General features: G+C 38.2%; 1 protein-coding gene across 2 annotated transcripts; it reads right to left on the bottom strand.

Moving 5' to 3' along the window:
- Nucleotides 1–4,974: 4,974 nt before the first annotated feature.
- LOC307149565 (uncharacterized protein) lies at nucleotides 4,975–23,041 on the bottom strand. 2 transcript variants are annotated; one of them, XM_079855938.1, is made up of 17 exons: nucleotides 22,224–23,041; nucleotides 22,073–22,123; nucleotides 16,039–16,139; nucleotides 15,772–15,901; nucleotides 15,359–15,408; nucleotides 14,610–14,718; nucleotides 14,058–14,216; nucleotides 13,835–13,952; nucleotides 13,647–13,708; nucleotides 13,398–13,523; nucleotides 12,863–12,942; nucleotides 12,613–12,744; nucleotides 12,004–12,203; nucleotides 9,890–10,019; nucleotides 7,289–7,473; nucleotides 5,647–5,826; nucleotides 4,975–5,564 (listed from the first exon to the last, which is right to left on the bottom strand). In XM_079855938.1, the coding sequence occupies exons 1-17, from the start codon at nucleotides 22,999–23,001 to the stop codon at nucleotides 5,543–5,545; spliced, it is 2,613 nt and encodes an 870-aa protein (XP_079712064.1). In that variant the 5' UTR covers nucleotides 23,002–23,041; the 3' UTR covers nucleotides 4,975–5,542. The 2 variants fall into 2 exon arrangements, with proteins under 2 accessions (XP_079712064.1, XP_079712065.1); XM_079855939.1 differs by lacking the exons at nucleotides 4,975–5,564; nucleotides 5,647–5,826; nucleotides 7,289–7,473 and having other exon boundaries at nucleotides 9,956–10,009; nucleotides 12,000–12,203.
- Between the last annotated feature and the right edge of the window lie 4,280 nt (nucleotides 23,042–27,321).

Below are 27,321 nucleotides of genomic sequence, written 5' to 3'. Positions count from 1 at the left end.
CTATATTTTGAGACAAAGGTCTTTTTAATGTTTTTTCAGTTTTGTTCAAGGTAATTGCAGCAACAGTTTTTCAATAATGGAAGAATATGTAAATGGTATTTGGGGTAAAAGGGGCCCCTGTTATCAGGGCTAAAGGCACAATAATTAACATGATAATAAACAGCTGGCTGCCTTTTCCAGTTGTTGTTGATTAGATTCAGATGCTAAATATGATATATCAAGTTGGGAGTCAACCTTAGAGATAATCACCATATTTATAATGACACATTTAAAAATGTGATATTAATCATATCATATAATACAAAATATGTATTTGGTAATACTACTGTTAAGTTATATTAAACTATTATTTAACATTATTACTTAAAAAAAAACATTATTAAAATATTTTTTTTTATTTCAGTGTATTTATTGTACAAGAAGGAATTCTTTTATTTATCAAAATAAACTGAATATAGTACAAACTTTGATAAAGTGATTGTTTCAAACTAATATTAACTTAGACATGATTAAAAACATATTATTTTAGCTAAAGTGCTTGTATAAATAATGTGTCTTTTGCTTCATTCTGGTGGGTAAAAGGCCCACCTTGACACCTCATACATTTATAAGATTTTTAAACAAACAAACCAACCAACCACTTTTATGATTTATTTTCACACAAAATCTGTTGCTCTATCAATGTTCAATAAAAACACATTTTTCTTAGGGTGTACCTTACTAAATACTTTTAGCCCCATTGTACCCATGAATCAACTGGCAGCTGTCGATAAACTGATATTAAGGCAGGTAGAGATACAAGGAGTTCTGTCTGAATAGACATCTCACACTAACCGTAGAGAGGAGGAAGGTCACTGGGTGTCAGATATTTCTTCATAATAGCCAGTAAATGCCAAGTTTGTTTGTATTATATTTTTGTACAGTTAGTAATCCACTTCAGTGAATTTTCAACCTACAGACCTTTATTGGGCCTGCATAGGGATTTGAAGCAGGAAACCAGAGCTAATGCCTACACTAACTTCAAACAAATGCCAGGAGCTCTTTAAATGTCGGGTGGGCAGGAGTGGGGCTCGTGTTATGGGGGCAGATGGGAGAGAGATGAACCTGGAAGTGCTGAGTTCAGAGAGAGAGACAGATGTCTGCTTCAGCTTATCTGGAAGGCTGTAGTTGGTCATATCTACAATCCTAAAACAGAACAGACGCCCAGGGGTGTTACTGTACGATTCAAGGGTCAGCCAACAAGCGCAATGCAAGAGCGCACAACTAGAACATCTTCCTCCTATAAGTACCGATCCAAAAATTCATATATGCTAAAACAGCATATGTTGTTAATAACAGACTCCTTTCCATCATCTTTAGTGACCCATTTTGGCCGCTATGTGAATCTATCCAGTGATGTTTGGAGTAAATGGAGACAAGATTGTCATAGCAGGTCATTATGGAACTTGGCAGATATCGAAATGTCTAAATGTCCTTGCCTTGAATGACTCATTCGGATGTAAAGAGGGAGTGAAAGGATAGAAGGCTAAATTGTGTGTACGTGGATCGATTGTCTGCAGCTGTTTAACTCTGTACACACACCATAAGGTCGAAATGCTCTGGGTTTATATTTAAATATCAACTGACACTAACAACGCACATCATATGCATTACAAGGATAAACGTGTCCATGTTAAACGATACGTCAACGGCCCTGCAGACTGAACTGATATAGTCTTTGAATGGGGCACAGACACATGCCATGTCCTTTGGACGTATTGCATTGGCTGTTAAGTTGAAGTGCAGACTGCCAGAAAGCTTCGAAAAGCCACAGCCACCCTCACTTTGCTTCAACACCTACCAAAAAAACAGCTCAGAAAATGCCGAACTGCCCCCTCCATTTGTTAAAGAGAAACTTTTTCCCCCTTAAGGAGGCCAAACTATTTTTACTGGCTTCAGATCCTAACAGAATGCATATATGGAGGTTTTTGGCCAGAGGGAAGGCGATCCCTCAGAAATGCGCTATACGTCTGTGGCAAATGTTTCTGCTCCATAAACTTTAGCAGCTATGTCTGACAGTCAGTGCACTGGAGCAATGCCTGCTGTGATGATGGGAATATTCATACTGTGCCATCCTCACATCTTCCATACACATACGACAGGTCTGGATGCATTTCAAGAACTGCAGTGTAAGAAAAATAAGCTATAGCACAATTAGTACAGTGCTCATCTGAACACATATTTAAATTAACACATTTTAAAATAATTTTAAAATAAACATATTTAATGAAAAAATGTGGAGGGGAAAATAAAAATGAACAGATAATCTGTTAAGGGCAAAAAAAAAAAAAAAGTAAAATTATAATTAAAGGTGTGGTATAATGCCCTTTTCACAAGATGTAAAATACATCTCTGATGTCCCCAGAGAGTGTGTGTGAAGTTTTAGCTCAAAATACCCCACAGATATTTTTATATAGCATGTTAAAATTGTCACTTTGAGGGTGAGCAAAAACACACCGTTTTGTGTCTGTTCCTTTAAATGCAAATGAGCTGCTGCTCCCGGCACAGAGGGCGGAGCTTCAAGAGCTTGTGTTCTTTTACCTCACACACACATACACTGAAAATTTCTACAACTTTTAGCCTTTTATGTTCAAACCGGAGTCAGACAATGATGGAGAGACTCAAGAAGAAGTGACAACATGTAGAAGCAACAGGACATTTCTGAATGGTTAGTTGATGAATTTATGTAGCTTATGTGTAGTTATCTTCTAGTCATTGATTAGCAAATTCTGTCATGATAATCTATAAATCGTGTTCAGGGGGCGGGTTTATGTAAATTTTAGGGTTGGTGATGTCACTAACCCGGGAGGAAGCTTGTGTAGTCCCTACCAGCCGTTTGTTGTAGTCCTTAAAAAGTGATTTCTTTAAAAGCAAATATCTCCCTTTGCTTTGAACTTTGAGCGTTGTAACTTTGCAGATGTTGTTTATGCTCAAACAGCAACATTACACACTAACTAAAGTTAGAAAAGTGAAATCATAATCAACCACCCCTTTAACTAATTATCAAGTGTATATAACATGCAAACTAATATACTCATTTTTCATTAACACATTTTCTTGTTTGTTATGGTTGATCTGCACTGTCACTCAGCACATTCTGTTCATACTCGATCTTAATGATCAAGAGATTAATAATAATTTTAGGCTTCGGGCCATATGTGTCTTTTTTTTTTTATAGTTGTCAGACTTGTTTTTTTGTCAGAGAAATCAAAGACAAAAAAAAAACAAAACATGAATTATGTTTTGATGACTTACAACTTACAGAAACATGTTTTGCCCTCAAGCGATGAGAGAACTGTTTTTAACTTTTGCAATATTTAGCAACTGACAGACATATTCAATATTCAATATTCAAATTTCTTGCCACTTTAGAATACTGTTCAATCGTTAATGAATAGCTACACATGAACAAATGAGTATCGCTTAGTTGAATGAGGTAGCTAATCAGTAACTACAATTTTTTCATTCCTCCCAGAGGACTTCTGGCTCATAATTAATGTAAATAATGCATAATTTATAATTAATTCTAAAGTAAAGATCATGGTAACCCACTAGTAATGACTCAAGTATTACCAAATTCTTCAGAAGGAATTTCTAATCATTCAGAACAGTATTATAAAGTGAAAAGCATGATAACTAATGACTGAAGTTATCGATTAGCTAATAGTGAACTGCTTCATTCAACTGAGCACTAGTATACTTACTAATTAGTTAATCAGAGTATCTAGAATGTTACTCATTTGTTCCTGTGTAGTTATTCATTAATGGTGGAACAGTGTTCTAAAGTGTTACCTTTCTTTTTTATTATATTTTCATGCATGTTTTTATTCTTGTACAACTAGTTATGATTTCTGTATTATTATAAATCAATCTTCTCTTCCTTATTCTTATGATTGGTTTTATTTTGGTGTGTTAGTTGTTTTCCTTTATCAAAAAGAAAATAAAGAAAGAGCATTTTTAGGAGACATGTCACGACTAGAGAGGGTGGGGAAGGGCGTAGGCTATTGAGAATCCCACAATGTCTTTCTTTCCTTGCCAGCAGCACTGTTTATGAAAGTATGTTTGGATTGCCCTCCCTTGTGTGAACAGTTTGTGCAGCTAAATCATGTTTTATCTATATCGTATAAAATTTGGACGGACACTTCCTGTTGATTGTTTAATACTTCCCATGTGCCAGTACACCAAATGCATGTTTGTTTGCTGACAGACATGACAGTTTTGATGAATGTATTAGTTGTACCTTAGATTATGATTATGCAACGTACATTTCAGCTGCCTATGAGAAAAACTGACTCTGTGAACACAGTCTGAACAATGGCAAATGAATCATGCACTGTACTTGAACATACTTACACACAGTGTAATTCACTTCCACTATGTCAGTAATAGCAGAATTCCTTTCCTCAAGACTTTCTTCAACTCCCACAGTTAGATTCACATGACCACATAATTCCACCACAAAGGTCAAGAGGTCACGGGTCAGGTCACCTCCCTCCATTTGCGGGTCCCACTTGCCAGTTAGAATGCCCAGTCTCTTTATTAATAGGCTTACAATGAAACCCACAAGGTTGAACCACAAGACCGGATATATGGGGTCCACAGAGGCATCAAGATGTGGGGCTAAAAAAGCACATCTGTCACACTTTGAGTGTGTGTGTGTGTGTGTGTGTGTGTGTGTGTGTGTGTGTGTGTGTGTGTGTGTGTGTGTGTGTGTGTGTGTGTGGCTCTCCTTTAACATTGATTTTTGCCTAAATCTACTAAAAACACTTCCAAAATGTCAGGTCAGAGTATAGATTGTGCCCTTCCTAACAGCATATACCATACCAGAACAATTCTCTTCTGTTTTTCCAAGAGAGAAGTAGGGAAAAAACATATATATTTTCTTTTGTTCACAGATTTCTGTGAAATAATATATGGTTGCTGCTTGCAGGTTTTCACATATTGTAATAGCCTACACTTTAATCAGACCTCTTTATAAAACTTATAATTTACAAATTAATAAAAAATAAAAATAAAATAACCTTTAACATTGTGTTAATATACGCAAGTGGTTAATTTGTTTTTACTACATGAGGCATTTTCATGGAAATAAATATTTAGTTATTTTCTACAAGTTTAGCTTTGATATATATATTCTCATTAATGTCAGTCTTACAGGAAGTTTCCCTGCCTTCCATTTCACCACAGCTGCCTGTACAAAGTGAAAGTTTTGACAATGATTTATTTTGCTAACTTGACCTTCATGGTTGAATGCAATTTAGAATTCAAAATGCCTTTTTTCCCATGCAATTGCCATTTTTATGAGCAATTTTGACTGAATCACCCATTATTTGAGACTATTACATTACTACAACCCGAAACCATGAAGTCATACCCTCCCAAAAATTAAACTGCCCCGAAATGACCCAGAAAATGTAATGCAGGGTAAACATATAAACCTTTTCTCTTACAAGACAAATGTCATTATGCTAATAAGTGGGATAAAACATCAGATATGATTTTGTCAGATGTGTTTGACTGTGTTTCTGCAGAAAGACAGGAAAGAAAGTGTTAGCAAAGACAGTGTTTCTGCTTATCGACAAGAAAGACTGCGTTTAGTTGGTTTACATTGCTTGGTGTTTCAGCACTTGTATGTCCTGGTGATCACTCAGGGCAGAAGGGTCTTCCTGTGGAAGTTTCTGGGCCAGTTGGCGTAGGACAATGATGTGGGCAATGTGTGTCTTGAGCAGCAACTCCAGCTCGTCCTCACTGCTCCCCAAGACACTCACTCCGTTTACTTCCACCAGCCTGAAACAGAGACACACACCTCAGAAAAAGAACACTGATGGCATTGCTAACAGGGACGTCTTACTGTTTTTTAAAGGGGTAATTTGGTTCCATTGGAAAGATAAGGCAAAACAGTCTACCAACTTATTAGTTGTGTAACAAATATGTAGTTGTACAGTTTTCAATAAATGATAAGGGAGACCTGGAGTCATGATCCGGTTGCAATAAAGTTGATAAAGGATCAATTTGCAGCAGTGTGGATATTTATTTAGAGGGAGGGTAGGCAATTTTGGAGCGGCTAGCAATAGCTAGCTTTGAAAGCATTAGATCCCACCTTCCCTTCAGAGCGTCTCCAAAGTCACGCAACATCCAAAACACACGAGACACCGTTAAATTACATCATGTCTCAAAAGCAACTTCAAGTAAGCAACTTCAGAACTTCCAAATATATATTGCAATAATATTTAGATGCATGATGGAATTTGCATTGCTGAAAACTAAATAAGAGGTAAAGAAAATAAATAAATTACACATTGTAGGTCCAATAGTCAGGGTTTCTAATACATTTTAATGATATGAAATTAAATCTCCAGAATCTTAATGGATCACATGAAAAACTGATTTTAAGCACTTTTGTGCACTTATTAGATTTTATTTAAATCATGTGTTTCTGAAAATAGAAAAGTGACGTTAGCCTTTATGTTTATTTACTGACTGTGAAAAGAATTTTGCCAGAGGTTTGGCAATTAGCTACCAAACACAATCATTTACTCAGGTTCCCCTCTTCCAGAGTGTGCATATGCTAATTTTTATTATGTTTTTCCTCCCCCCCTCCCCCCCCCCCTACCTCCTCCCTCCTCCCTCCTCCCTCCTCCCTTCTCCCTTTAATTATAACTTGTATTTTATTTGTGTTTATGTACATGTGTTTGCATGTATAAGGTTATAAAGTTCTGCAAAACACAGCTCAAAAATGTAATACTTAAACTGCAAGCCTAGGTACAGTATTATTCATGTTTTTATCTGTTCCTTGTTCATAGCCACCCACATTTTACATTTCAGTGTTTTCCTGTTATGCTCCCTGTCTCCTACAAATTTCCATAGCAACAGGGGGAAAATACAAGAGCTGATGGAGCCTCTGTGATCCTCTCTGCTCTTAAAGGCTGGAAAATTTGGGATGTTTCTTGGCATCTTTTATGAAAGGCCAATTAGAGGCTTAATTCATCAAAACATCCATTACACTGAACTGACCTCTTTGATCTCACATTCTTTCACATTTCAGTTGTTTTAGGACTACGACCCAAAGGTTATACTTGGTGGAAATCATTTAAAGAAACAGGACTGCAAAAAATGCTGTTCCAATTTCCATTTTAGGGTGAACTGTTCCTTTAAATGTTTCAATGACATTTTGGTGCAGGTAAAAGAAAGCTTGAAGACTTGCTAAAAAATGATTCAAACATTCTTAAAATATTTTAAAATCAATTACCTGTCATTCCGACAGAGACTAGTACCCTCAGTGTGTACCACCATCAATCCCTGGCCCTCTACCCAGCGTGCAGAGAAACCATAATGACCGTCTGAGTCTGCTTTCACTTGGGTGGCCACCAGCATGACAGGAGACTGCAAAGAGACCAGCTGAGTCAGAGTAGGGCTCTTCCTTTCAGCTTTCTCCTGCAGGAAAAGAAGAAGAAGAAGTAGAAAACTGCTGAAACGGCATCAGTGAATATCTGGTTGCTCTCCTCAATGAGACACTGCTCTCGTTTTACAGATAGAGTTTTATGGATCTGTCCTTGAAAAGGTGTGAAGTGTTAAAGCTGACAGCCTCTCTGATCTGACTATTTCTTGAAAATGGGCTTGATTATTTGTGGAGTAAGCAGAATTTTAAATATTTTTTTTTTGTCACACAGGTGAATTGAGAAAGAAAATATTTCTTGCCAGCCATGAAACTGTATTTTGTATATATATATATTTACAAAAATATATATTTTATCCTTAATGCCATTTTTACCCCCTTGCATTTAAATGAATATAGGGGCCAAAATGTTTCACGACTAATGATTTAATTACTGGTATATATGCGTGATCACATGAATCCACACCCCCAGACCAATAGCTGAGACAGAGACTGAATACAGGAATTGAGTGAAAAGATAGATGGAAAGCGATCAGGTTTCTCTGAACACGCAGCAGAAAAGTCGAGGTGAGGGCTCGAGTCTCCTGGCGTGTGAAAGCCCTGCGGCCAAGACTACTGAGCCTCTCCCCAGACATGGGCACCAGACGGCTCGCTCACACAGGAAACCCCCCTGCAGAAATGCTTAGGAGCCCTGATCACCCCACTGTTTGGATTCCCTAGGGCAGGACGCATAGCTCGGGCCTCGCTCAATTATTTAAAAGAAGCAGCAAAAGGGCAGGTACTTAAGAATTAATCATTTCAGTCCACTTTCATTAGCTCGTAATGTCGTCCAGCCTTAATACTGACCTAGTGATGGAGTGAGGTGAGGGAATAGATACTGGACACAGAGCAAACAGAAACTAGAGAGCAAGCTGAACAATGGAAATACAGATTATAACTTGGCAACTGTCTTTTAAACCGTAGATGTTTGGGAAGAACAAGAACAATTGGTTGAGAAACGGGCACACCTTCAGAAATCCCCTAACTCTTATGAGATGGGAGAGGAAGTCGTGCCAAGCCCCGGATTGTAGGATTGGGTTTCGCATGAGAAAGGATTTCGGACTCAGTTAGAAAAGTGTGGCTGGTATTAATGATATAAGTGAGGCACTGTCAGTTACAATAATGGATTCACAGGGCCCTGGAAGGTAGTGTTGCATGCAGTAAAATGGCAACCTCAAGATGGACTATAAATCCCAAACAGAGCCCAAAGCTGCCACAACTATTAGCCACTGGGCCTCTTAGCCGCCAGTGCAGCTCAACACGGTGACCACCAAGACTTCGGAAAGAGGGAACAATCAAAGTGAGCCCAACTACTGGGAGCTCTCGTGCTTGGCCACAATCGCAGTATCTCCACAACCTTTTCCCACGAGAATAGTGAAACCTAATCTGAGTCTGCAACCACTACTACATCTCTGGCCTGAAGGGAAATGAAATGTAATTTAAATGAAATAAAAAAGGGAAGGTTAGATAAGGTTTGGGCCATATTACTTAGAGGTTTTTTTTTTTTTTCCTCAAATCCCTGAATTTCAGCTCTAGACCCCACGTTTGCCACCATGTGTTATTTTTCGCTCTATTTTAACAACTCCTCCCTCCCTCTTCCTGTCTTTTTTTGATGCACTGCAGTCACGACGGATTGCAGAGATTAGAGGCGATGATGAAATATTTCCTTATTGTCAGATAATCTAGGGAAAATAAATGTCAGACTGCTCCTTATTAGGGCCAAGGCTTGTATTAGTTCCCAGACTGCTCTGTGGCATGACCTGCGCCTTTCCCTTGATTAGGTCATATGATAAACATTAGCGGCACTGCCTCTTTCCCACCAACTCAGCACCTAAAGACTGTGGCCTGAGGGCGGCAACGTGACACGCTCTTTTCTTACAAAGTCCCGGTCGGCATGTGTCCTTTCATGGCACCTCGTTAGGTCTCTACCGATGAGATGAAAGAGACGCTTTAAAGGAGAACGAAGGTGGGAAAGAATCACCGGTACGGCCACAACATGGATAGTTTTACACTAGTGTTTGGTGTCATCCTGGCTTTTGAAAAATAAGTGGTGTTGGTGGCAATGGCTCACTGTTGTGTTGACGGTCATTGTGAAATGCCATGGGAAGCAAATTAATGATAAAGTTTTAAAGATGGCAACATATATATATATAAAAAAAGACACATTATGAGAAAAGCTTCAGGACTTCATGCCGCTTAACTGCATTCATTTTTTCCCCAAGTGTTTTTGTATGTCCAACAAAGTGCTTGCATATTGGGAAAAGCCAAGACTGTAATGCTCACATTAGTACCATATGTTCAGCCTCATTAAAATGTGGTCTAAAATAATAACTACTGGCCTGCGTTCACATGTCAGCACTATATCATTTCATACTGCAATAGGAAACTCTGAAAGCCTTGAGAAACCAGTCTCACCTTGGCCTGGGTCTTCTCCAGAACTTCACGCAGGTCAGCCACCTGCCGATTTAGGTGGACCAGTGTGATCTCGTCTTTAAACACCTGGCAATTCAGCCGCATCTTCTCAAGAAGTCTGACCTCTGAAGGCCTGAGGAGTAAACAAACACAAGCTGCTCCCTTGAGCTCTCTTAAAGGTGCACCGTGTAATTTTTAGAGGCACCTATAGTGGTGAGGTTGCAAATTGCAACCAACAGAATTTACAGTGGCCGACAGGAAAAGATGTTGTCTGAGACAGCAGAGTAGCCAGTTAAGCAATGAGGTTTCTTTACAAAGATAAATTAGGTTTACTTGATTATTCAGTAAAACTATGTTATTGCAAATATTATTGTTACTTGTTCATCACTGTGTCAGTGTTTTATTTGCTGACTATAGCTAGCTTCTTTGCACGAAGAACAACATAGTGATATCTGTTTAGGGCTACTGTAGAAATACAGTATGTCGGCGCAAAATGGCTATTGCAATGTAAGGGGACCCGCAGGGTATGTAGATAGAAATGACTCATTCTAAGGTCATACAAACATAATCGTTCATTATGTAAACATATACATTATGTATACACCACTGAAAACATAGATATGCATATGATATTGCATTTCTGTCAACGGATCCTCCGAAATATTACACAATGCACCTTTAAAGGAACAGTTCATCTAAAAATATAAACCATGCAAAAAAAAATAAATATATATATATATATATATATTTCCATGAGTTAAACTTCAGTCTTTACTTCACACAAAGCTACCATACGGCTTCAGAAGACTTGCAATATAACAAACAACTTATATGGACCACTTTTATGATACTTTTTAAACTGTTTTTTTATGGTATTATTATTTGGACTTTGATGGTATCTCATTAACATTTAACGTTATAGGAAAGAGTGGACATCATCCTATATTTCACAGAAAAAAAAGAAACTCATATGGGTTTGGAACAAAATAAATGATGACCAAATTTTCATTTTTAGAGAACTATTCCTTTGTCTTGGATCAGGAAGCTGATCTGAACAGATTTCCAATGTTCTGTCACTTTATATCAAAGATTAGGCTTTTTATTATTGTGTGGCTCAGTCTTAAATAAATGTAAGTGGTCTAAACCTCTTATGTTCTCAGACTTAAATATCTTAGATTAATGTCATCCAAAAACCCTGATACTTGAAAGATTTGTTTGCATTTTTCCTGGGGAAATGGCCAAGCACACGAAGGACATAACGAAACAAAAAACAATAAGCCTTCAAGTTAAGTGGCTTATCAGGTAATTAATGAGAACTTGGACATATTGATTTATGATGGTATTTTCTAACACCCTTATCCATTCCTGCTTTCAATCTGTCCAGCTCGAAAAAATGTCAGAATAAATCAAAGTCCGTAAATCGGAGAAAAAGCAGAAAACTACTGGGTGAGACCCACACTGGCTTTTTCCTCAAACACCCTCTCTTTATTTGCACACCTCATAAATTAAGCAGGTATGTATTCCCATTTTGCAACAGTAACTATTTGCACATGATAAAGCTGATCCTTATCAAAAATTCTGTTTTTGTGTTCCAATGAAAAAATAACATCATGAAACATCATAAGGGCGAGTAAATGATGAAACTTTCTTTCCTACATTGTCAGAACCATGCAGATATTTAATATGTTAAGAAAGTACATTAAACTCTGGCATAATGGTCTAATCATGAGGCAGACCGGGCAGCAGTTTTCTCTAAACTTTAGGAAATTAAGAAAGATCTGTGGACTACCCATTACCATCATCCAATGCAACTTTCAGCACTGACGCCACAGAAAAATAAACTGTAACAGACTGTAAACAGAGCATCAAAAATCACAGGATGTTCAGTCTCAACAAGGAAATTACACTGAGGGCATCCAAAACCAGCTCTGATCATCAGTTCTTCCAGCCTCTCCTTCTGGAAGACGCAACACATCATTATCCATAAAGACCGATGCATTAATGAACAGTTTCTTTCCCTCTCCAATTCCATGTGATAATCCCATATAATTACTCAACTGCTCTGCATTAACCTCCAGCACATTCTATTCTATTTTACAATGAGAGGATATACTTACTTATTCTGCATCTGCACTGGTGCTGTGTAAAGATTGTCCCTGAGTGTTTGAAGGCTCTGTCTCTTCCTCATCAGACAGTCCTGGGCTTCACTGAGACGCCTCTTCACTTCCAAGCTGTCTGTTTGCACTGCATCCATGTCCCCCTCCATCTTCTTCAGCTCTGAACAGAAGGCCACCAGTCCATGGTAAAGCTCCTGAACCTGATAATAATACAGACATAGATCAATTAAAAGCAATAGAGGAGAACAGGGTTAGTTGTCACATTTTTTCCCTCAAGGCAGGTTTATTTTTGAAAGTCTATTTCTGTGTAAGAAAATACCTCTGTTACGGATACACTGTTTTTGCCAAGGGAAAAAGACACACAACCCTGCTACAAAAGTGTACTCAATGATACTGAAATTTTAGTTTTAGGATAAAATTCACAAGTATTATTCTTATTCATGAGAGTTTTGAACTAGAAACCAAAAATAAATCCACTACTAGAGAAAATAAGCATTTGGTTACTGGACTTTTGACACAAAAACAGATAGTTCCTGGTGTGACAACTAGCCCCAGTCTTCATTTGGTTTTATTTTGTCTTCCTCCAACAGGACAACAGAGAATATTTACCTGTATGATGACGTTTTGAAGGGAGGCCACCTGTTTGTTAAGCTCTCGAATCTTGCCGGTGTTGTTTAGCAGATTCTTGCTCTGAATGTCGTCAGCGGTACAAACGTTATTTGGGGAATCAGGGCCGTCATTCTGTGTTTTGAGAGGCAAAAGTTTAAAAAGTTTAATTTGACCGAAGTTATGTTTGTGTGTTTTCATTTAATCCATTATCCATTGAAATATTCAGCTTAAAACATGCAATTCTGTCTACCTTCCTACATAAGTGAAGCTCCATTAGTCTTGTTTCTGAGCCAGGCAAATCTCCAATCTGCTGCTCAGGGGAGAACTCATCTGAAAAACGTGGAAAAATAGAGACGGTATGTAAAAGTAAATTCACTGTGTAAATTCCAGAGCACTTACAAGCCACAAGCCATATATGATTCTCTCCAAATGCAAGACTAAATGGCTGATCTTTTCCAAAGAAGACAAAAGAAAAAGTCCTAAAGATAATACAATAAATTGAGCGTAAGTCAGTTTATTTTGTGTATGTGTGCATAATCCCCAAAGAAAAAAATAATGGCACATATAAATCAGTATATTAAAATATTTTTTTACTGCAAATAATATACAAGTATTTGCATTGACTTGATAGTCTAACACCAAGTGTTGTCGTCATCTGTGATATTATATAAATTAACAACAATTTGTAAAATGTCTCCAATAAGATCTACAAAAAGTAGATTGTCGTACATATAAAAAGACAACATTTGTAAATATTGTATTCCTTTTGGCTTTAATTTACAGACCTTCATTGCTTTTCATGTTAAAGTGATCTTTGTCTTCATTAATTCCCAGCATCCTCAGGCAGGACTCCATTACTTTTCCCACACTTGTGTCTTTGGGTGTCCTTAAGTGAACAGTACGATCTGATGCTAAATCAAAATCGCAGACAGATATAGGCAATTGTCAAAACCTTGAAATTAATTGTAAAAAAAATATATATATCTATATTTTGAACTATAAGATGGGATAAAATTGCATAGGCAGAATGGTACCATTGACTGTGATTTCAATGAGATGTGAGTTCTTCTGAAATCTAGCATTTTGCTCTTTCTGTCTGTGAAAGATAACATGACACATATTCAGGTCAACCTCTAAATACTGTTATGAACATAATTCCATTTTGGTAACAAGTAGTGATAACACATCATTTTACATTCTACAGAGAGGAAGGACGCTCTACCTGAATTTGAATGAGCATCGGTTCATATTAATGCTGCTAACTTGAGGAGAAGATTTTGACTTGGTCATGGACACCAATGCCGCTGTGAATTTCTCAACATTGTGTGGACCAAACCTTTCTTTTACGGGAGAGAAAACAAGTTCAGGTTTGCTTCCACAACATTACAGACAAAAGTACTGGGATGTGAACTCAAACAGTTCATGTTATGGTTGTGCAATGGTACCCAGGAGGGAGTTGAGTCTTTGGGTGGTGGCGTTCGGTGGGTGTAACTCATGGTAGATGGCAGACAGCAGCCTCTCTCTCTCCTCCAGATTGGACAATTGAAGGATTTCAAGGGTGTGGAGATCAATAGAAGCGATGTGAGATCCACTGAACTCTGCCTCTGTAGGTTTTGATCCACCCAAAGCCACAACATTATTATTAACATCTCTTCAAACTGTTGCTTCTGATAAATAACACTAATGGATCTCTAAAATAGATCTTTATTGGTTTGAATGTTCAACAAATAGGCACTGCAAATCATTAGCTAGAAATGGTAAGAGTCTCTGTGGTGTTGTATTAGCTAGTAAATGTTGTTTTTCCATCTCTTTTTAAGTTGATGTATGGAAATACTTCTTAAAATGATGCAATAACTTAAAAGTGCAAATGAGTAATACATAATCTAAACAGTTATTGGTTTGTGGTCTAAGCATTTGTCTCTTTGAATGTTTGGCGAATTAAAACATTTAAAAGGGGTGGGAAAATGACAAAAACAAATGTGCAAACTGTACTTTACCTCTAATGAAGGGCAGGCATTTCTGTAGACCAATATTACTAAACCACTGGCAGACCTCCTCCGTGTTCAGCTCTGCTAAAGTTTTGGCACTGTACCCATTAGAATCCTGCTGAACACAGACAGATACAGACAAACTCACAATACATGATACAAATGACTTTTAAAGTTCGCAACATGTATGCATGCAGACACATTCATCAACTTGAAATAACAGTTCATGAACATACTTCTGCAGAGTATTAACGCAATGGAAGACGTGTCCACACAAAAAAGACCAAGTTAGAACATTCCATCATAAAAGACAGAAAATAGGACTTTAAGAGTTATTTTGTTTAACCATGGAGAATTTTCGGTGCTCTTATGAAACGCTGCATGAGTGTATTTGCGTATACCCTAAAGCTGTGAATACTCTGACTACATTAAAATGTGGGTTATTTTTATGTGAAACAGCATATAGTTTTACAAAATGGCTGTAGTTTGCAATTCTCATCTAGAAAAAGCCAAGTCAATGGTGTTAAAATATGAGTGTATTTTCACAATTATGTAGGAATAAAAAAATATGCTACTGTATGTCCGTTGACTTACTTAGAGCTTAAAATCATGAAACATGAGACAACTTACACAATGTTATCATGAAAATAACTGAATTATCATCAACACCAAAACCTTTTAGAATAAGACCCGGTAACTGAAGTTTCCAGAATATTTTTCACAATCTTGCACTCAAAAACAGCAAAAAATGCCAATACCTTCACTGCACTTTCTCCGGTGTGGTCCATTGACTGGGGAATGTAGGATGCTAAGAAGAGAAAAATAACATGATCACTGCCATGCTGAAAAGACTAGCTTTCATTGTTATGCTAGTTTATGATTAGTGATAGTTTGGGGTCTTGCTTTTGTACCCGCACTGGCATACTATTCAACCAGCAAAACTTGGTGCTCGTGAAGCTTATCGACCAAAAACTTTCTGGTTACCCTAGTTAAAAGGCCAAGTGTGAAGCATCTAAAACACAATACTAGAGTTTCTTTTTCAGCAGGATACTCATTTTCAGACCCATTGTTTTCATATGAGTCATCTAAACAATAAATACAATAGAGAGAGCATCCTACCCTTTGTCATCCAAGCAATGGCTTATAATACAAAGTCACATCACGTCTTTACCAACAGTTATCCTTCTTTGACGTGGGGATTCTTCATTTTTAAGAATTTCATTTTGCCTTTGGCATGTGGAGTGAAAGGTATGACTTCTCGGCACCGTATCGCCCAAACTAGAGGACCTAGTGGCTAGTTTCTGTGACAGGATGACAAAAAAGAGCATTTATACATGTTTAGTGCCTTTTAAATGTATTCTGTGTGAAGTATGGATTATATTAATGTCTATTAATTAATAAACGTTTCATTTACAAAAGTAATCCCGAGTGATTTTACCTTTTGGTGTGTTAGCATGCTTATCTTACTGCTCAGCGGTAGTAGCCTTAACTCTTCCTTTAGCAACTCATTGCTGCTGGCATCCTTGTTGCTCAGGTCATCTAAATGAGTAAAACAACACATCAACAAGATGTCAGCACTATTAGCAGATGATCCCTGAGCTGATGGGAAAGAACTTTTGGATCTGGAGAAGCCCTAACTCTGTCTGGGTCAGTGAGTCCATCTCTGGGAAACAAAACAAGTAGAACTTCAAGCTAACATGGGAAAAATTGGTCCCAAACTCAAGTCTGGACACTCCAGAACACCATATTTGGTGTATTGTGCTCCATGGAACAAACTTGAAAGCTTGGTTGGAATTTGTGTCAAATTAATAATGTCAGCCGGAAACAGCTACTTAATCTCTGTATGCTAGTGCTAATGCTTGAGCTAATAATGTTAAGGAAGGAATGAAGGCGTTTCTTTTCATATACGGGCTCTGTAGCATCAGTCATCAATAATTTATCATAAGCCTCATCTGCGCGCTCTGTAAATAAATGCAAACACACAGCAAACCACACTGGAATACTGTGGGATGTTGCAAAACTGGGTTGACAGTGAAAAGGACAAGTGAGGGACTGTCTGGCCAGTGGCATAGTTTAGTGAACAGTGACATGCTATGTTTTCCCACAGACAGCAGACATTCTAACATTCCCATAACCGCAATGCTTTTTAAACCCCCTCCCCTTCCTTCATAAAAAAAGCAGGAAAAACAAACAAGAGCTGGGAATTGACACACTGAAATGATGGTCTTAGTCCTATCAAAAGCCCACTGTCTGATCCCTGGTGATTCTGCATAATAGGGAATAGTATGTGTTTGGCATCGGTGCCAGGTTTGTACATTGCCTGAGGAATGGTGACTTTTATATAGTGGAATATTAAACATGTAGTAAAACATGGTGGAGCGGCTGACCATAGAGATCCATAGAGAGGACCATAGAAACCTATAGATGTATCAGTATTGCAATACTCATTAATTACTTTCAAACTAGTTCTCAAACAGAATATGGACAGAAGAATCTATAGTATCTTAGCCCAACAGGACAGCTTTGAGTGAACAAGAATGTTTAAAAAGCAGTTGCAAATGTGAACACCATTATAGGTGACAAAGCAAGTAAAAGCAAAACAAATCTGGAAAAAAAAGCATCCCGGTTTCCATTAAAATATTTAGTAGCACAAATGCCTAGTTCTGTCATGAAACTCTAGATGGCACAGGCTGATGGGCCTTAACCCAAATTGATGATATTCACAGTGTTAACTACTTGGCACAAGTAGATTGGTTCATGTCACATGTGCAGTCAATGAGCTTGCTTCTCAACATTTAAATGGCTGGTTAAACATGTAGACATACTCTATAGCAGTTTGCAGCGTGCTTTCAGAGTTTGTCTAAAACCCTCCACCTTCCCCAGCTCCACCTGTATAGATCTGCTATGGGTAATTGATATATGCTATTTGTGCAGCAGCAGTGTGTCTACATACTCACAGCAGTATATCGGTGTATGTATTGGCAGTAGCAAGTTTCTGTACTTGCTCTGCAGCAGCAGCAGCAGCAATAATCAACTGCAGCAGCAATTCAGCAGCAGTAGCGTAGCAGATCTATTTCGCCAAGACCAAATACATTAACATGGTCATGTCCATTACCATGCAAAAAATATCCTGAGGGTTGTCATGATAGAAGTGTTTTCAACACTTTTAATGACAAATAATGTTTCTGGAGTACCAAATCAGCGCATATTAGAATGATTTCTGAAGAATCATGAAATATGTTCAACATAATTATCTCTAAACATCCCAGATAAACTGAGCACACACAACAATAACTCCTCTCCCTATATCTGGATTTCCTTACTGGCAGACCTCAGACATTCGGGATAGGCAATAACTGGTCCGGCACCATCATACTGAGCATTAGAGCCCCACAGGGCTGTTGTTCACCCTGATGACTCACAAATGTACTGCCAAACACAGTACAAACCACATCATCAAGTTTGAGGATGACATTGCAGCGGTGGGCCTCATCAGCGACGATGAGTCATCATAAAGAAAGGAGCTGGAGCATCTAGTAGACTGCTGTCCAAACAACAATTTCTCTCTATGTTGACAAAATGAACGGAGACATCGACTCCACAAAGTCCTGCACTGACCACCTCCCAAAGCACATCAATGGGTCTCCAGTAGAGATAGTCAGGATAGAGACGTTTCTGGGTTTGCACATCACTTGCACCACCCCAAGAAAGCACAGCACTCTCTGTGCGGTGACTGATGAGGGCAAACTTCCCCCACCAATCCTCACCACATTCTACAGAGAAACAATTGTAAGCATCCTAACAACATGGTTTGGAAATTGCAGTGATTTAGACCACAAGGCCCTGCAATGCCTGCAATTCTGAGAGAATTATTGGAAGCTCACTCTCACCAATATCAGACATTTACCACAAACGGTGTGTGAACAAGACCCAGAGCATCACATAAGACCCCAAATGTCCCTCCAATGAACTCTCTGCCCCCTTAAAAAAAAGGCTTACGTGAGTACGGGGGCCAACACAGAGAGACTTTGCAACATTTTTTCCCCCTAATGCTCCTCAAAGCCCTGATACTGATTTCCTCCTCAAGGAGAAATAACTGCTGCACTGAGACCAACTGATAAAACTACAATTAGTGATGCACAAAAAAAAATTTCACTACTTTTCACTACAATTTTTCACTACAGCCAGCCCTCACCACAACTTAATTATTATAATCATAATTTCTACTGTTATTAGTGCATTATTTACATAGTACTTTCAGGAATAACCAATCCATTTGCATGCTGTTTGCACAGTTATTCATCATGTGCAACACATTCACAAAGCAAACACAATTTGACAGATTTCACAAGCAACTTAGGATTCTTCATTTGGGATCTCAGCGAATCAGGGCCATTCTTGTATTATTTAGCCATGATCATTTAATAATATATGCAGGCATCGCTTTTAAATAAAACTACATTCATCACTGGCTTTCTGAATGCGGTAAGACTGTGATGGTAATTGTGCCACAGGCAAATAGGGTTGATTTTGTGAATAAGAAGCAATTTTTGGCTAAACTTAATTCAGTTGTGCACAGTGGTGGGAAATAAGTTTCATTAACATGTAAACTCAACTCAAATACTTTGTTTAGTGGAAACTCAATTTTGTAAAGTCATGAATCAGACACGTCAACTTCAATTTAATCTTTTGCAGTAAACTACTAGCTAGCAATAGCACATGTTAGCATGCTATTTGTTAAAATTGTTTGTACTTTCATGCATGGCGTTTCCAGTACAAGCACAAGGACAAAAAAAAAAAAAAAATAGTACATTGGAAGTCTTCAACATAATGGTAATATCTAACATATCAGAAACATAAAAGAACACTGAGCACTAACAAGTGCCACCATTTATTAATCTCATAAACGAATAAGATATCACTTAATTTTGTATATTTACACTCCCTATCCAGTCCCATGCAAAGCATGCCTCAAAATAGAAATTCCTTGCCCAGTTTTACTTAATGCCCACAAAAATGATGTATATAGTCCCAAATGTAAGAACATAAAGAAAACAAATGTATTTCGCACAACTGAAATCAATTGTGACAATGTTTAAGAACTGTTCTGCAATACCTCAAATTAGGTACACCGAACAAACAACTTGTTTTTTTGTTCTTGTTGATTGTTGTACACTGCAAACTTGATAAAATTATATTTAATTTCATATTTCAATATGGCTGTAATGACAATAAATGTAATTTGACAAGCAAGAGGAAGGGAGTGTGACTTCAATCAAGTGTGATTCAGTTTTGTGAGATTAAATTGACCTTTAAATTGACATTCAGAATTGGTTCAACTTCATGGACTGTGTGAAACTGCCCTATTTAAACAAACAAGATGCTTACAAAAAATACAAAAGCACAAAAGATAATGATTTCAAATGGGAGAAAGTGAGACAGTGTTTAGTCCCCAGACAGAGCTAAAATGGTCTAGCAAAGGACAGGAGGCTTTCAGAAACTGGGCCACTTCACACGGTCAGTGAAGTCGGCCCTCTGACAGCCTCTGGTCGTTCTAGACAGTGAACAGGAAGAGGATATGTGCAGAGCCTGTCCCGAGACTGCAGAGAAAACTCAGTAAAGCCAAGGACTTAACACAGGTCAAGATCTGAGGGAGCCAAAACCAGATCTCGCTGCAAGAGAATAACATGCATATGTGCTGCAGTCCAACACATTCTCCTCCTTGCAAAAAGCCAGTAAATTGCAAACTGGATTAATGGAATACCACATGGCCGAAGGAGGTAGAGGTACAGATATTCAGAGGATCACAGCGAGAGAGGCCTTTGGGATCGTGGGAAGTATCTAGGTCTTTCCGCCCTGCCAGCTGTTTCCCCAGTTTCCACAGGGCCCCCGATGTACTGTGGACCAGTGTGAAACACAGCACCAGAGAATACAGTGTCCTCCAAACCAAGCTCACTGAACTTTCAGAAGAGTGAATTATGAACAAACACATTCAAGTGTTAATCGATTTAGGACTTTACTGTAAAACACACCTGTGTGTTGTCAGCATTTATTTACAACTGGAAATGGTGTACTAACAAATAGAAGTATAACAGACATTGAGACAGACTCATTCATAGAAGATCTGTGCAACTTCTTCAAATGCCTGGAGCAAACGTGTGAAGGTTTTTGACTGGAATACAATACTTGGGAACAAGTCATATGGCTTCACGCTTGGGATAAATGTGTACAAAGGCCATCCCTCACCACAGCACAGACACCATTGTCCTAAAAAGATTACCCCTTGGTCACAAAACAGCACCTCAGTGGGTGTCGTTTCTCTAGACCAAACAATAAACACCTTAGTTTTCGGGAAGGAGCAACAGCTCCCTTTACTAAAGGGTCTAAATATCTTTGCTGTGAGGAGTTGCTTCGTGCATGATGAGACCTGCACAGTGGCATGTCCACCCACACCTTCTGAACTGTGCCCTTTCTGCTGAAAACCACACCTGGATGAGGACATGAGTAAAATATCGAAAAGGCAAGAAGAGTCATGAGAGGCAAGATTTCAGCATTTCAGACAAATACGTCAATGATGAACTATTCAGACCATCTCAGATTTCTGCCACATCTTAAAAATTGCTAAGCACTAATTAAAGGTTACATACTATAGTTGTGTTACATACCAACCTCGAAATATTTGTAGATGTGCTTGCACAATCATTTTTATGTGATTAGGTTAAAATTCCCAACATTTCTGATTCCTTCTCTTTCTGGTGATATGGAACATTTCACAAATACAGTGCACGGTAGTTTTCCATGACCTTTTAAAAAAAAATATTAGACAACATTAGATATTAAATATGTTTGATAAAGTATTGTTCAAAGTCAAATTAAGTAGCTAGTATTAAACATCAAATGTTGGTATCCTCCCTCCTTAAAATGGGGATTTAAGTTTGACATAATCAATTTAATTTTTGCTATTAATACCTATTTAAATATTCATATTTGATTCATTGTAGTAAAAAAATGCAGTCTATTTTTAAAATTAACTAATTATAATTGCACAATTGTTACAGTTTTTTATATTTTAAATAATATTTAAAGTCATGAAATAATTTGCAAGCCCATAGAAATAAACGGTATGCACCTACCTTCACTGCAAAAAAAAATAAAAAATTAAGCTTTTCAGTTTTGTACCTTATTCGTAAAAAGTGCCATATAAGACAGCAGGAATATTTGTCAAGCTACAAACAATCAATCATACTTTGACGTCAGTTTTGACAACAGTTAAAAATATTGACTTTTTATAGAACTATATACTATATATATAGAACAAAAATACTATATATTACTATATTTTACCATACTATATATAGTACTAACAAATGTGCACAGGACCTTTTCAGATTTAGAAGTGACTATTCAAAACTATTTCACTACAGGAACCGAAGACTACTGTGAAGATTCATCACAAATCAAAACAGACTCACCCAGATTATGTTCAGTGAACTGCAGCAAACTGATTCCAGGATTGAGGCTTCCTAACAATGCAAACAAACAAGTAACTATTTCAGAATGTATCATGGTAAAAGTCTTGTACAAACGTGCCAGTGGGCTCATCGCACTGCTGACGCCTCTTACTTTTTCGTGGGTATTCAGGAAGTGGGGGTACTTGAAAGGAGCTGCGCAGGAAGTGAATTTTAGACTTGTCCATGCTGTTCTTCTTAGTCGTGTCTTCTTCTTGAGGCTCCACCTGTGGATGTTCTTGAGTTTTGGTCTCAGGGTTACCTTCAAACTCCACGTCTTGGTCTACATCTTCCTCACTTTCCTGCTCTCCTGTAGCAGCACTGCCGATACTGTCCACTCCTTCACTGCCTGAAGTTTGCTGCAGACTTTCTTCTTCCGAGTTTATGTCGAAGAACTGGTCGTCCTCTATTACGTCGGAAGGTGTCGGAGGTATGAGGTTAATGACTGGTGGTGTGAGAAGACCACCATCTTCAACATTAATGCTGCCAGAACCATACAGAAGATAGTCAACAGCAGAGTCATCCTCATTGTTCTGGATCACTCTGGACTGAAATGGTAAAGAGGAAAGTGGTGCAAGCTTCTTCTTTAGCGCTGCTCTTTGGCACACGGACACAGAACTAGCAGAGCGGCCAATGGTGATCTGTTGAGGTGGCCCGTAGCGCTTAACTTCAGCAAGGCTAAATCCAGGGTTGTCTATTCCCAAATCTTCAACAACGACATGGACGTTCTCCTCATCCACGACAGGCTTGAGATTTTGTGGCTTTTCCTGATTGTACTTCAAGCAGTCGTTTTCAACAGTCCGAAAGCAAGAGCAACACAGGAACCTTTCTACAATGTCGATGATGTTTTCTCGTCTGGACTGTCGGTTATCCACATGCTTTGCCATGTCCATCGCTACTTCCTCCCCATTCCCTGACCCTCTCAATCCCAGAAGAAACTAAAAGTCTGAGGATTAGAGACAGAAAAGCATGGCTTTTTCACCTCTATCACCTAAACCTTCATCGAAAGGAAAACAGACCCCCTCAAAGCATCAATATGCAAGACCCTCTCACTGAAACCCTTCCGAGCAATAAAAAAATAAATCCTCAGTAGGTTGTTGCTTAGCAGTGGCCTGAAAGAGAATAGGATGAGGCTTTATGCTTTGGCTTCTATGAATACTTGAGATGAATGCTAGTTTCAATTAAAGGCCTTTCATATGGAAAGTACGAAGGACACGGCTCTGTCCTCAAAGAGATGTGTGAATAAAATTAAGAGCGTAGCTGACCTTTTTTTTTTTTTTTTTTTGGGGAAAAATTACAGTTCATTTAGAAAGAGCAGTATATTAGATCACAAATTGTACTAGTTTGGGTACATCTGTGGAATCTGTTCTTTCTTGTTTGGTCTGTTGTTCCACTTACAAAGTTGCTGTGCTATGCTAAGCTGCTAATGCTAAGCTTTCTGGTACACCTGAACTGGTCACTAATAATGAACTTAATTTGCCTGGTTATAATGCTCTTTTACTTCATTTGATAATTGTTTAATTAATTATTAAGGATATATACACACACACACACACACAAAAAATAAAAAAAATAATACAGTGCAAAAGTGACATCTGACCGTGAAAGTGAAAGATTCATAATTTGAGATACACTAACGTTCAGAGGTTTGGGGTCAGTAAAATGTTAAATAATATATATTTTTTTTTTTAACGTTGTTCTTTTGAACTTTCTATTCATCAAAGAATAAAATACAGAATAAATGTGTCACAGTTTCCACAAAAATATGAAGCAGCACACCAACTGTTTTCACCATTGATGATGAGAAGAAATGTTTATTGAGCACCAAATCAGCATATTAGAATGATTTCTGAAGAATCGTGTGACACTGAAGACTGGAGTAATGATGCTGAAAAAAAGAAAGTATTGCTGTTAGAGGAGTCCTTTTGTATAACCTTTATATTTTAGGGCCAATCAAATGCATGCAAGCAGAAATCATAATGTTTTAATTATCATTAATGCATTTGAGCACAGTCGGAGCAGAAAGAACTGTCAGCACTGTATCAAGCGTTCCATGCAGAAGAAAAGGTCACCATGTTCCAGTACTTTTTAAAGAGCCAGTTGTTAAGCCTGTTGATCAAAGGCTCCACTGATATTTATATATGTTTTTAAACAAAAACATTTGTGCACAATAAGGGATGACATGGTGGGCTGCAGTAACTGTGTTGCATGACTAGCATCCATCACAACTATAGGCCAAGACAGACTATTCGGCATTGTATTGTACGTTGTACATTTCCTGCTGATTTTAGGGGATGATCTGTGGAATTCTGCAGAATTTATTTAAAAATGGTAAGCATGGGAAAATCATATTAGCCAAAATGATTGATAAACATATAAGGGGGGGGGGGGGGGGGGGGGGGTTCTGTGTTTTTGCAGATTTCGTGTAAGTCTAGTCGTAACCAAAGAGCGCGAAATGACACTTTACTGACGAATGGGATTATTGTACTATATTATTTTACTATAACCTGATGAAAACCACACAACAGAGAGCGAGAGACAACTACTATCCTGAGAATGTACTGGAGTGCATTTCATGATTTCTACTCTTTATAATCCTGACTGAAAAAAAAAATGTACATGTATACTGAAAACTATCTTACCATGTATTACATTTTTGAGAAACAATTGCACAGTGGCTCATGTGCGTCATTCCCTTCTTTTTGGCAGGTACAGTAGCTGTTGCTTTTCCAGGCTCATAAAAAAAGCAACTGGTACATAAATGTTTCTAATCAGTGAAGCAGGTCAGAGGGAACAAGATTTGCAATTCATTCATCAAAATAGAATTCACATAAAATAAAATATGCATCATGTTCTTTCATTGCAATGCCCAATAACATGATATATGATACTGTAATGAAATTTGCAGACAAAAAAAAAAAAAAAAAAATGCGAGGCAATTGCTCTACATTGTGTCCTTTCTGGTAGCACAAACATTTACTTGAGCCATCTTGCAGTTAAATCTTAATCAAGCAGATGCTTTCACAATAATACCAATTAAGTTGCTATTAGGGAAACATGGCATTTGTTTGACTGCAGCTATCTTTCAGGATCCCACAGTCAACACAGGCTGAGTGTGTTCCTTCAAGGCTGCAGTAGCTCTTAAACATTTAATGGGTTTGAGCATTTTTAAAGACTTTGAGTAAAAAGCCTGACTTCTCCCCACTCCCCCTCCTCTTCAGCTTCCAAAATCCAGTACACACATTAACATCCCAGACTGTTAAAGAACTGAAACCCTGCCGGGGTCTCAGTTCAGGAAACACCTCTGACGGACCTCTAACAGTCTGTCAAACTCATTTAAATGACCAAATTGTAGCGCCTCTGTATATTCAGTTCACATTATGTATATTTAAGCTGTATCTGTGAAAGGTAAGAATGTGGAGGATTCCCTACGGTTGCCACAGAGTGTCACTAGAGTGCAGACGTTCTGCTATCAGAGAAGAGGGCAGGATAGGGAGAGGCGTGTACCAAGGTATTCCAAGTTTTTGGGTCCTGTTACTGAAGAACCACACAAATGCTTTTCATTTACCACTCAGCAAAACAGATACGGCATGATACCTTGATCAAATATTTGTAGGAATACCAATTTTCCCCTTCATTTCTTTTACACGATATTCAAAGGCCATTTGAGAACGGCTGCAAACCAAATGCTCTCTTCCTCTGTCAAACATTTTCATCCAAAAGCTTTTGCCAAAGAGCTCTTATTTCAAATTTCGCAAAGATGTTTTGCACTAATTTGAGCTAATGTAACACATGGCGCGCTAAAATAATGAAATAAAGTTAATAGTTTTTAAGGGGGTGGCTATACATCTTATATAATGAGATTCTCTTAGGCACTGGTCCTAAACACATGCAATAAATACATTCTTTATGACAAACGAGGAGAGGGTTTCTATCCCCCTTGTACTGTTTCCCAACTTTTCTCTTTCGAAGCATGTTTTCTTTTGGTTTTGACTGCACTCGCCACCACAGAGAGGAGGAGGAGAGAGAGAGAGAGGTAGATCCGGGAGGGGGCCCAGACTCCGAGCCAAAAACAACAGTGAGTTTCAGCACTGTCAGAAAGGGCTCCTCGCTAAAGAAAGCTGCAGCACGGTTTTTAACACTCTCCAACATATTGAACATTTCCTGTGTTGCTCGTGTTTTCCCGGGACTCTCTCCTGTTCATTGTCAAAGAGCAAGCTGCTCTGTACAGCCACGCCCACTTTGGGTTTAGCTAATCTAATTGGTTGAGACTAATTCATATATTTACAGTCAGGTTCTTTCACCACCTTCCCAGGACTCCACAACAATAGGCAACGGATCCCTTAATTGGCATTTTTCCTAGGAATTCGCCTGAATAACAACCATCTGTATAGGAGCAAATTATTACCAGTTTACATTCATTTTAATCAACTGACGATTATACATAACATTAGTTTAAGGGGCCTTTATCTGACACCGCTTTCAACTAAAAACAGAAAACTTTTTATGCGTTTTGGCCATTCATTTACACAACAATGCGGTTTTAAGGGCTGTCTCGATCGCAAAAATTTTCCTGTGCACTGGAACGTTTGCTCCCTAAAAAATATTCCATAATACACCTCAAAAACCAGGGAGCATCGATATTCATATGCTCCCTTACCGGAAATTACTGAAGCGCGAAACATAAAACACACGAGCCAACTCAATAAATATAATGACAGATGATAGAAGATGTGTAGTTAACATTTCTAATTAATACTCGGCTGAAATGTTGTAAGGATATGTAACAGGACAGTGGGTCTCATTTACTAATAATTGCATGGATTATTTTGTGTTTGTACGTACAAGAGAACTTCTCACGATAAAAATATCCGGCTAATTCACAGCACCTTCGCAAACACATGAATTTGTTCTTAACGTCGTTCTGATGTTAGTGAATTTGGAGTATAGAGAGTATGCATTGACGTCACTTTCCCTGCCGGAAAACGCCGTCTCAGCCGGACTGAGTGGCAAAAGAGCTGCTGTATGACTGGATTTAACCAACGCTATCTCACGACCAATTCGTACGAATTCGTAAGAGTGATAAAAAAGTGGCTAATTAGTACGAATTCGTACGACCTCACTCGTACGAATTTGTACGATTTGTCTAAACCCACGTGATGGGTAGGTTTAGGGGCGGGGTCAGGGGTAGGTCATTCGTATGAATTCATACG

The sequence above is a fragment of the Squalius cephalus genome (genome assembly GCF_949319135.1).
Source record: "Squalius cephalus genome assembly, chromosome: 21".
NCBI lineage: Eukaryota > Metazoa > Chordata > Actinopteri > Cypriniformes > Leuciscidae > Squalius > Squalius cephalus.
The sequence above is the reverse complement of the archived record's forward strand: the minus strand, read 5'-3'. Positions and strand labels throughout refer to the sequence as shown.